This window comes from Cynoglossus semilaevis, chromosome 1, assembly GCF_000523025.1.
Source record: "Cynoglossus semilaevis isolate Cse_v1.0 chromosome 1, Cse_v1.0, whole genome shotgun sequence".
NCBI classification, from domain to species: Eukaryota; Metazoa; Chordata; class Actinopteri; order Pleuronectiformes; family Cynoglossidae; genus Cynoglossus; species Cynoglossus semilaevis.
The window spans coordinates 28,165,632-28,177,244 of NC_024307.1; the positions used below are offsets into that span (position 1 = coordinate 28,165,632).

At 39.9% G+C, this 11,613-nt stretch overlaps 1 protein-coding gene and 1 long non-coding RNA gene across 4 annotated transcripts in view; one reads left to right on the forward strand and one right to left on the reverse strand.

Annotated features, from left to right (window-relative positions):
* The window catches only part of LOC103389227 (dachshund homolog 2), a 44,575-nt gene extending 38,548 nt beyond the window's left edge, over positions 1-6,027 (forward strand). For all 3 annotated transcript variants that reach the window (XM_025064115.1, XM_025064147.1, XM_025064164.1), the window contains one exon: positions 3,528-6,027. In XM_025064115.1, the coding sequence (XP_024919883.1) occupies positions 3,528-3,565 (38 nt within the window). In that variant the 3' untranslated portion in view covers positions 3,566-6,027. The remainder of the gene's footprint in view (positions 1-3,527) is intronic.
* Positions 1-11,447, reverse strand: part of LOC103389236 (uncharacterized) — a 12,977-nt gene extending 1,530 nt beyond the window's left edge. The window contains exon 1 of the long non-coding RNA XR_003052357.1: positions 11,127-11,447. This is a non-coding gene — a long non-coding RNA (uncharacterized LOC103389236). The remainder of the gene's footprint in view (positions 1-11,126) is intronic.
* Positions 11,448-11,613: the final 166 nt, after the last annotated feature.

Here is an 11,613-nt window from a genome sequence, read left to right on the forward strand (position 1 = left end):
CAGTTATACTACAGTTATACTACAGTTCTCTCATCATCAGACAATCCAGGTGGTTTTACCTTGACATGTTTCGACCTTGACAACCACGCAACAAGAACAATGAACCAAGATGAGGGAGGACTTTTACAGACAGAGACGTGTTGGCACTGTCAATATTGGCAGACTTAGTAAAAACAGCAGATAAGGAGTTAACATGACGTGACACTGAGGACGACAGGAGCTCACCATCCAAACACGTCAAGGTAAAACCACCTGGGTTGTCTGATTCTGACGTATAAAGGATCTGTATGAAAACAACATGAACCCAGTCAAGACACCCCTAAATCACTGACAGACTGCAGTTTACTAACAGTGAGCCACAGGGGGCGCTCACTGAATGAGGGGGAAGTAAAGGATATATTCAATAAACTTAGGGAAGAGGAGATTTAGATTTGGTTGATGGTGACACGATGACGTGAAGAATCACTGGATATTAGACTTTACTGTAGTGTTTGAATGGATTGTTGGGTGAGTGTCTTCTGTCATTAAGAGGCTGCACCAGTACAGGTGTGTGGGAGAGAGAGGGAGAGAGAGGCAGGGTTAGTATGCAGCTAGTACACCAGCTGTGCTCAGTCCAGTCTGACATTGAAACTATGAAGTGTTGAAGGATGTCTACACACACACACACAGACATTGGAGTGTGTGTGTGTTTAATCCACACTCTGGTGAGACTGAACGCTAATTATCTCTCTCCTCTTTAGTCCCCTTTTACATCCTCTTGTTTGTGTAAAACACACACACACACACACAGCTGATTTCATTAATGTTGATTGGCCCAGTAGGACCTTCACAAACACACACTCATTCTTCTTGCTTGTGTAAAATTTTACACTCAATGTGGCACACACACACACACACACACGCACGCACACTTAATTAAGGAGTGAAGCTGAAAAAGTGCTGAGCACAAAGATCACATTACAATCAGAAACAAGGGAAAACCAGGAAGAAGAAGAGGAGACCGTTTCTTTGGCCTTGTTCAGAAAAAAGTGACTAATTGGTCCAAGAAAGAGAGAAAAATGGAATGATGTAGAAGAAGAGGATAAAGTAAGAAAAAAGAAGAATGAAAGACTAAAAAAACAAGGACAGAAAAATGAAGGAGTTACAGTCTGAACAGAGAAGAGGAGGACATGAAGGTGGAAGAAGAAGGGAATCAAAGTTAGATATTTGGATGGACAGAAGAAGAAGACAGTGGAAAAGAGGAGGTGAAGGAGGAGAACAGTAATGAGAAGAAAAAGAGAAGGAAAGAGTCAGAGGAAAAAAGAAATAGAAGCTGGAGAAATGTATAAAAAGAGGAGGTGGGAAGGAGAGGTGAAGGAGGAAAAGTATTAATACAGAGGAGGAGGTAAAGGAGGACAAGAGAAAGAACAGGGAGGAGCAGCTTTGTGCTGAAGGAGAAAATGAAAAATGTGACCTTGTTCCAGGACCTGGTGACATTTTCAACAACAGCTGATCTGAGACTTAATGAGGAAGGTCAGCTCCATTTTTAAATCAGAAGAACACACACTCACACACACACACACACGCAGTATAGGTGTGTGTTAGCGAGTGAAACAGGAAAACAGGTCAGGGTGGTGACACAGGATGAAGAAATAAAAGTGATTTGAGTGTTTTTATAAAATGTTTTTCTTCCTGTTCTCTCTCTCTCTCTCTCTCTCTCTCTCTCACACACACACACTTAATATGATCTAATAAGAATCTAAGTCTGTGTTACAACCTGATCTCTGTCTACATTTGTTTACACACACATTGATTTAATGATAGAAGGACAGAAAATACATTTGTTTTCTCAGCAGTGATGGAGGTGAATCACTGCAGGCACAAACTTCTGGAAACTGAATTAATCAACAAAAAAGTTAAGAAAATAGCTTTCAGAATTAAAAGATTAAATTATGAGAGATGAGTTTGCGGTTCATCATCATCAACATTTGTTCTCATGAATATAATGTGAATGTAACGTGTTGGAGCTGGGTTTGTTCATATTTCTACAAATAATATAAAACAAAATAAATGTTCTAGCTTCTGAGGGAAATTATTGATGATATAAATGCAGATATTGCATTTTTTCCAGAATTAACCAGTTTATATTTGATATTTATTATTTTTATATATACAGTGTTCCCTCTCTATATCGCAGTTCTCCTTTCGCTCCCTCAGCAGATCGCAGATTTAATCTGATCTCGCAAAACTTTCGCTATATTAACTTCTGAGTCAGTTGTGACTCCTGCTGTTATTAATGAGAGTCCACAGTAAACTACCATTGTGATAGGTGACTGTTTACAAACTGATAAACATCTGCTGCTAAGGAAAAAAAATTAAAGAAGATAAAGAGGACAGAGAGAAGATAAAAACAGGATGAAGGGAACAGATAGGGAGCGAGGGCTGAGGAGGAGGAGACCTGCAGACGAGGAGGGCTCTAAAAGCATGGATTAGTGACAAAAATGGGAAAATGTAGCATGGATTAGTGACAAAAATGGGAAAATAATGGGAAAAAAGTAGAGAGAAGGAAAAAGATGGAGAAAGAGCAAATTTACAAAGTTAAAAAAACAAACAAACTGGAACCTGATTCATATGTTGAAGAAAAAAATAAGGTGAGGAGGTGAGGAGATAGGGAGGAACATAGAGGAGGAGGAGCAGAAGGGAGGAAGAGCAGGTTTATGGCTGCTGTTATGCAGAAATGTAAACACTTTGCAACGTCCGCAGAAAACAATGACACCACAGGGAGGGGAAGGTGTGCATGTGTGTGTGTGGCGTACACGTGCACATGCTCCTGCGTGGGTGGGTGCAGCAACAGCACCACAGGGAGCAGGAAGGAGGTGAAGTGAAGGAGGTAGAGAAGAGAGAGAGCGCCGACCGGAGCAAAATGAGAGAGAAGAGATTTCAATCATAAAATGAGCCAACAGAGTTCAACTATATCCTGATTTAATTAGCACAACAGCTCTGTGAGTGAGCGCCCCCTGCTGGGAGAATCAGCCCCGGGCCTTCCACAAAATCCTACAAACATGTTCACGACTTTAATTTAGCCTCAGACATTTCCATATGGAAAGTTTGTAAATTTGTAAACCACTGATTCAGCCACACCAAAGTCCATGGAGAAAATCAGTGATCTTAGCTCACAGACCAAAGTCCACAGAGAAAACCAGTGATTTTAGCTCACAGACTCAAGAGCAGCTGGTCCATTACCGCCTCCAGTTAATGTTACTGAGGTAAGTCACAAAGTCACAAAATAACTCAGTGAAGGATACAGCATCATCTATGGACTGTGGTGTGAGAGGTGTGCTTGAGTTAAGATAAAGGCTAACACAGGTGTAAAACTAACAAAGAGCCTAAATATAGTCAGGAAGAGTGAAAACTAATGCATAAAGAAAAGATTAGTTGGTCACAATTACATACATTACATATATTCGTTTTTTAACTGACCAGAGCTGTAATAGACCAGAACAATCAAAGGACATTTGTCAAATTAAATATTTTTTCTTGTTCCCCAGATTCACGGTCATTCCTGAAAACTCCACTGATGTTTTAGACCCACTGACTCTGCATCATCTAGACGCCTGCTACAAAGAAGAATTCCATCGGCCAGTTTGTTGGGAATCGTACCTTTGCAACAATTGTGTTGTTTTTTTTGATGACTAAGCAGAGGAACAATAAGACTACTACGAGACACACCCCCACTTTCTGAAAACACTTTAGGGGCCGTGTTCAACTTTTATCTCTTCTCCACTATCTTCTCCTTTTTAGACAAACTTTACTTGTTCCCCTCGTTGTCAATCCACATTTTCAGGACTAAAGTTAAGAGTTTTGTCACAAAGAAAAAACACGTCAAGATGCAGGAATGGAACCCTCTCAGTCCTAAAGAAAACATTTGGTACTAAAGTTGAGACATCAACTTGGTCAGACTGAAGACTTGACTCACAGGACCAGAATAAAAACTGCTTTTAACAAAAAGGTTCAGTTTTTCTCAATCCAGTGTCATCCTACTGAAAGATCACTGACAAAAAGGAGCTCAAGGGACCTGTGTCCAGTCCTTTTGGTTGTTACACCCTAGTGCAGAATTTGGACTTGAGGTCAAATTGATCCATTGGGTTTTTTCATGTTTTTCTTTTCCAGTGGAGCAGTATGTGACCAACAACTGCAGTTAACACGCAAAGATACTGTATCTCCACTAATCTTTTACCTCTCTGTAACCACAACATTAGTGTGAAGACACACAACTGTCTGTTTTCTAAACATGTCCTGTTTGAAACCAAACACTTGATATGAACACAGGTGTAGTCATGTGACAAGAACAGCTGACTCATCAGGTCTGACCAGCTTTGACCCGGATGGAACTGTTTCTATCTGGTATGGCTAACTGTCATGTTAGCCCTTAGCCTTTAATTCGTGATGATGGAGAAACATCTATTCAGTATTCATTAAATCTGGCTGCATGGCCTAAAATGACTGTGGATGTTAATATGAACACAGGTATTGGTTATGATTTGATTGTTTTTTGGTTTCTCCACACAGACATGCATGATAAAACAATCTCTTCAGCTCATTTCTACTTCCCTTTTCTATAAATCTACTTCCTCTTTCTCCCCACAATTCCTAACTTCTATTTCCATTATTCTCTCTCTTTTTCAGAAGGAATCCTTCTGAATATTTTGGAAGCAGCTGTTCATTGTATAAACTCTTTTATATCTTCCCATCTGAGGGTGAAGTTTATTTCTGAAACACAGGTTTTAAAGTAATAATAAACTTTTCTTTTCTTGATGCTGATCAGTTTTTTACAGCTTTGTCTTAAACATGGTTAAATTATTTCCTCTCATTGTTCAAACTCTGTTGGTGTCATTGTCCTCTGCTCTGTGACTATGAAGTTCAAGGTTTACTTCCTTGTGTAAAAACCTCCATGTAACGTTTTTAAAAACTCTTTACTTTACTTTAAAGTGCGTTCTGCTGCCCCCGTTTAGAATACAGTGTGGCTTGGATGCTTACATCCTGCACTATTTCAGAAAAAAATAATTTTGGTTTTGTTACAGAGGCTCAGTTCCCACTGTTGACTCTTAGATTAAATGTGTCAGTGAACAGCTCCAGTGTCCACTCATCAGCACAATCTCCATTTAAATAAGGTAGAACTCTGCCTCAGTAACCAACCAGAGCTGAATAAAACAAATGCTCCTCAGCTCTGTCCAAAAACCAGAACCTTTTGTTCCCTCAGTACCCTTTGACTGAAGTGTGCAGTCTGTTGTGTTGCAGTTTGTTCCACTGTGTGTTTTTGTTCCTTTTTTTGTTGATTTGTGTGGGAGCACATGGGGGGGGGTTGGGGGGGGGGCATGTAGATAGAAAACAATTTTTTCACCTGTTTTTTTTTTTTTAATTATTTGTTTTCTGATCAGTCTGTCACTGTTCTTTAGGTTTGAGCTGCAAATATACAGTATTATACCAATAACATCCTGCTGGTGTGTTTTTCTCTGTCACACACACACACACACGGCAGCATAACACAGAGAGGCTAAGGTGGCATTTCCTGTTGTTGGACTCAGACAGAAAACTGTGCCAACGTGACCACTGTAAATTCAGGAGCATGCTAACACCTGAGTGGTAAACATTAGAGTGAATACATGTGCTAGTATAAGCTGAAGTCAAAAGTACACCAGCACTAAAGTCTGATCACACTACGGCCTCAGCTCTGACCTTTACACACTGACCCTCTTCACCTACATTCACACCATCTCACAGTTACACCACAAATGTTGGTCCATTCACAATAATAAAAAAATAAAATCAATAAAAATACTTCTGCAACTCCCATTGTAGAGCTGGGTGATATACAGTATAGTCTATTTTTAATATATGGGTCAATTTGTGGTCAAAGTGTTATGAGAATCTTTTTATCACTATATTCACTTGACCATAACAATATTTACAAGTTGAGTCAAATAAAATAAAATTCCATTTTCACAGGGTCAGAAGAGCAGCAAAACAACATGTTCTGTCAAAAAAAAAGTTCAAACCAAAAGTGGGAGCCACAACATGTTTCTTTTATCACTTGCAATAGTGACATAAAGGGAGAGTTAGTGTGTGATACAACTGAGAGTAAAGGGGGGGGGTGAGGTATTAGGACAATTACACTGTGTGGAACTCATCCTGTTGTTGAAATAAAACCATTGCTGGCATTACAATATGAATATGTTTGTTATCATGTTTGTTTATCTTAACAGTTCAAATCCCTGTGTAATTCAGAACATGTGGCTCTGCTCTCTGTCTCCAGATGCTGAATACAGTATCTGGAGATTTACAAGAAAAACATTGAGATCTAATTTTTGGTCCATATCACCCAGGCCTACATCAGAGTGAAGATCTCATCGACTCAAACATAGAAACACACAGACTTTGGTTCTTTTGATGTTGATCACTGTCACACACTGTGTACACACACACACACACACACAGAGAGAGACATGGTCAATTTTCCATTTAGTCAGTACAGTGTATTTACTCTGCATTACCTGGTTAATGAGGTGGAGCGCCTCCTATCCACCCCCACTCTCCTTTTCTGATTTCTCTCTCTCTCTTTTTTCTCCCCCTACTCCTTGGTTCTTATTCTTCTTCTCAGTCCTTGATCTGGACTTTCCATTTTTCCCTCCACTTATTTCCCATCCATTCTCTCCCCCCTCTCCTCTCTCTCACTCTTCATCTCTCTCCGTTTACCAAATAGCTGATGTCACTTTTTCCATTTCCTCCTAATGGAGACAGAAACACAGAGCAATGGACAGAGGAGGAGAAAAAGGAGGAGGAGGAGATGAAAAAGAATGGACAGGAAGTGAAGGGGGCGACGGGGACGGATGAAAAGGTGACGGAGCACGAAGAGAGACTGAAAGATGTGAGAGGAGACAGAGGGGGGAATAAAGAGGACGATAAAGGGACAGATGATGATGAAGATGGACAGACAAGTCAAAGAAATGTAACATGATGAAATGATGGGCCTTTAAAGAAGACAGACGGAGAGAGGGAGCAGAGGTTGATGGGTAATGAAATGAGAGAAAGGGAGGAGGATGTCTGGGACAGTGAAGCGTGTTAAAAAATATTTATCTGATAAAAACTGATGTCACAGTGTCACAACCTGTGTCTTTTCACAATAAAAGTCGACTGTTGCCACTGCCATGTTTTTTCGTCCAAACACCATCATAATCCTGCAGTTTTGAAAATACATTTTAACATAGAAACAGACAAAGATGAAGGAATAAATTAGAAGTAAATAAAGTCACAGGAGAAAAGGTGGGGGATAAACACACACCATCTGGTCTGCTCTACACTACATGGGGTGTAGAAGGTCAGTCAGTATTATGACTTAAAGACTTGATAATTCTTATGATGAATTGATTCAAATGTGTAATGATTTGCATTAATTAAAAATAAACAAACAGTGGGCTGCGTCATTTCAAAAGTCACTGGTCATACCTTGACTCTACACTCTCCAGTACAGTTAGTAGTGGTATGTGTTCACAGAGCGTAGGACGGTCTGGCGGTGGCAAGCAGTAGTGTTATCATAGAAGCTGCCCCGAGCAGCGTGTGGTGACATTTTGGATTCTCAGTTTACAGGGCAAACGTGGACGTTAACCACACGCTGGTATATCAGCCTAGACATGATTGAGTGCTGTCTCACACTGTACCTGGCTGTGACCCCTGCTCTACTAAGACCTGACGTTGACATGATGACCGTGAAGTCAGCTCGACTTGGTCGTCCGTCACGCAGAGAAGATCACAAAACATATCAAACCTTTAAAGACAGCCACCACTGCGTTAGGGCCAACGTTGGCTCCACACTTTCATGTCACAATTTAAACAGAATATGAGTCAAACCAGCCGTTCTCTGCTTTACAAATTAAGCACTGGTGCTGGGTGATGAGTAAAACCCAACGTTGTCACTCATTGTGCCCTTAGTTTGCATGATCCTTTTTGTATTTAAAATGTATAAGGACTTCAGCGTCAAGAGGACACAGACAGTGTTCTCCAGTGCTTCTGTAAAGAGTGGAACGCATTTTGGTTAATATATTTTTTATATCTATCGTTGTTTAATACATTGACAGTTAGCGAAGCAAATAAGATCAGACTTTCCTTTCAGAGGATATAAAAGGTGATGCAGTGCAGTGTTTGTATCCTATCGTGAACATCAACATTTAGTTTTTAATCCATAAACTTGAAAAAGAAATGAACCGATTCAAAAATGTGTCCAAAAATCAGCTGCTCAGGTCACGTTGATGGAGATTCAGACGACTGAGTTAAGATGTACCTAACACAACATTTAACTAACGACGTTTTAAAATAAGATCAAAGAGACCAGTAATAAATCGGAGACCAAGAACCAGACCAGGTTAACTGAATTCACCAAGAACAGACAGACTTTGTGAGCAAAGCCACGTAGAGTCACAAGAACTACAACTTAAAAACGTCTTAGAGTCTGAACAGCTTTAAATTCTGTCACCAGCAGTGAAAACAACCAATAAGTCTGAATTATATCCATTGGTGGTTGTGTGTATGTTTGTCACACACACATAAACACTTGTCATTGGTCGGCAGCATCCATTTATTCCTGGAGCAGGGGATTTGTTTTTGTTCTTCCTGTCATTCGCTCATTTGACTTGATGGATGGAGGGTGGTGACAAACAACACCTGCCCAACGTGCACACACGTGCGCATGTATGCACACATGTACGCACACACGCTTGAATTAACTACAACAAGTCTATTTAAGGCTCTTTCAACCTTTCAAACACACTTCAACTTGAATAAATGTACAACATTTAAGAACTGGTTTGTTTTCTACAACTACAGGGACAGTACTACACACTCACACACACACTCACACACACTCACACACACACACACACACAGCTATGCTTGACTCTGTGTGACACTCAGTGTAAACACCAGTTTATCTCCATCCCGGAGAAAATGAACAGCAGCAACAAGAGGACTGGACCTAAAGGTTGACGGTTCAAATCCCACACAGATGAGAAACGCTCAGACTGACCTTCAGCTGACCCTGCACCAACGTCTCACAACTACCAAAGAGAGTCGAAACAGAATGTGGTGGAGTCCCACAGACAACTGCAGCAGTACCAGTACCACATCATTAGACTGGGATGAAAAGAAATCAACTCAACCATAAATGACAATGAACTTGATCAATTGACCATACATTAGTACGTGCACGCGTGTTTGTTTTCCTCCTTTTCCTCTCGCCTCCAAACAGTCTGGATGACCAGAGGGTTCACTCTGTGCATTGGTCTCAGCACCCGGGCGTGTTTGTTCCATAGCATGATGAGCAGAGTGAACCCTCCTGTCAGTCATCCACTCTTTGTGGGGGGAGGCGGGGCTGCTAGAAGACACAGAGTACAGCAAGTCAGGCCCCTGAGGAGCAACGCAAGGTAACAGATAATATTAGGAAGAAAAAAGATGATTTCTAAGTCAAATACTACAACACAGGTGTGGGGATTTTTCAGTTTCAAACTGAATGAGTCCAACATGGACAAGCCATTGTTTGAAAGTGGTGGCAACAAAAAAAGGCAACACAACAAACACATCCACCTGACCAGTTTACTACATCACCAAAGAAACATTTGACAGACAGTTAAGGAATGTACAACTCTGAGCTATACCTCTGAGCCTGAATGTTCAGTATTTATTAAAGTACAATTTTATTTGTTGAGACATAAGACATTTCTTGTATTTCTTTGGTTGTGTGGGGTTTTATATTTGAGTGGGGTTTTTTTTTCAGAGATAATGTCTATTTATTGTATTTGGCTGCACTTTTATTCAAGTGCAATTTTTGCCAACAATCCAGTTGACGGTTCATTTTATTTTGTTTATTGTTTTGTATGTTTCATTTAGGATATGTAAACATTCTCGACATTCCAATTCCAATTGTAAAAATACTCACGATGATAATAGTTTATTGCATTTAAAAGGTTGTACTTCAATTATATAGATATAGTATTACATTAGTGGTTATTTTAGGTCTCAAAATAATGTTGGCAATAATAGTGTTTATCAGCCATACTTTGTGGTACAGTATATCATCCAGAAAAATGTATTATCGTCACAGGCCTAAGTATCGTCCTGCATCAGTAAACATATGACTTCAGTATTTATTCAGTATGACATGTTACTGTCACAGTGAGTACTGGTTAGAGTTTTTTTTAGTTTTAGCATCAAAACATCATTGTAGTGATCTGTCTGTACACACAGTAGTAGTATTACTATCACTATGTTTATCCTAATTTATTTTCCACAGTATAATACAATTTCATGTTCACATCTGCACTTATGTAGTTTTAAATAAATTATTCCTCAAATTTAACATCTTTTTTTTCTCCTCCAAGTATTAGCACTTAAGGCAGGTCTCTGGACTAACTTTGTTGCATTGGTCGCACTGGTGCAACTTTTTTTTTTTTTACGTGGCCCAGCACACAATTAAGGAGCACCCAAATGTTTTAGTGTTGTCTTTAACATCATGAGGTCACCTTCACCAAGAACCGAGAGCCTGTGTGTTTTTCCAGTTTACTTTTCTTCCGTTTCAGCTTCTGTGATGCACAACAAACAACTTAGGGCAGTGATCAGGAGCACAGCCAATCAGAGACAAAGACCTGCCCGCACTCTTGTGTTTTCACCCGGGCAGCATCAGGTGCACCAGTGTGACCTATATAAATCATTAGCCGCACTGTTAAAATTTTTTATTGCACTCTGGCGCCCTGACTTAAGGTGTTTGATTTTAATCTGAAAGAATTGGGGAACATAGCCTGAATTAGCAGCTCTTATTAGTTATTACATAACACAGAAAATACTGACTTTTAAATTAATGAGCACTCAGGAAAAAGACAATGCACTAAAGAAACAAACAAATAAACCCCTGAGGTAAAACAGAGAGAGTGAAGGGATGAAAGAATGAATGAATGAAGGTGTGATGTCAGATTCACTGTGGTGATTACACGGCCTTAACATGCAAAGGTCAGCTGTTATTAACAGCAAGGCCTGAAGGCTGTGTGTGTGTGTGTGTATGTATAACAGGCAGACAGGAAGTGTAACGGTGTCTGATGTCACACCTTTCTGCTCCAAATGTCAGCTCATCGTGCCATCAGCGTCACAGCAACATCTTCTCTCCAGACTCTCACATCAGGAAGTGGAGAACAGCAGAAATCTGAAGTGGAGACACAACATTTACTTCCCTTCATTCTCCATTATTTTTTCAGATAATTTGAGCTGTGAAAATCTAAATCTTTCACATTAGTTGTTCGAATAATCGTATTGTCCTAACAAACTTAAGTCATTTGTGACAGCTGCAAGGTTTTAACTTCTCAGTGATTCCCTTCTCATAAATAAAATAGTGAAAGAAATGAAGAGGAATGAGGTGTTTACAGTAATCAGCCCAGATCATCCCTTCGTCACATACTGTGAGCTGCACAGGTTCAAATACGAAGGGTTTTCTGCTTTAACTGTCATCTATTTTCCTTTAGCCGTTTCCTTGTGGCGCAGGTTAAATAAGAGACGGCCAGTTGTGCTGAAAAAACCTGGATCTGACCTCTAACACTC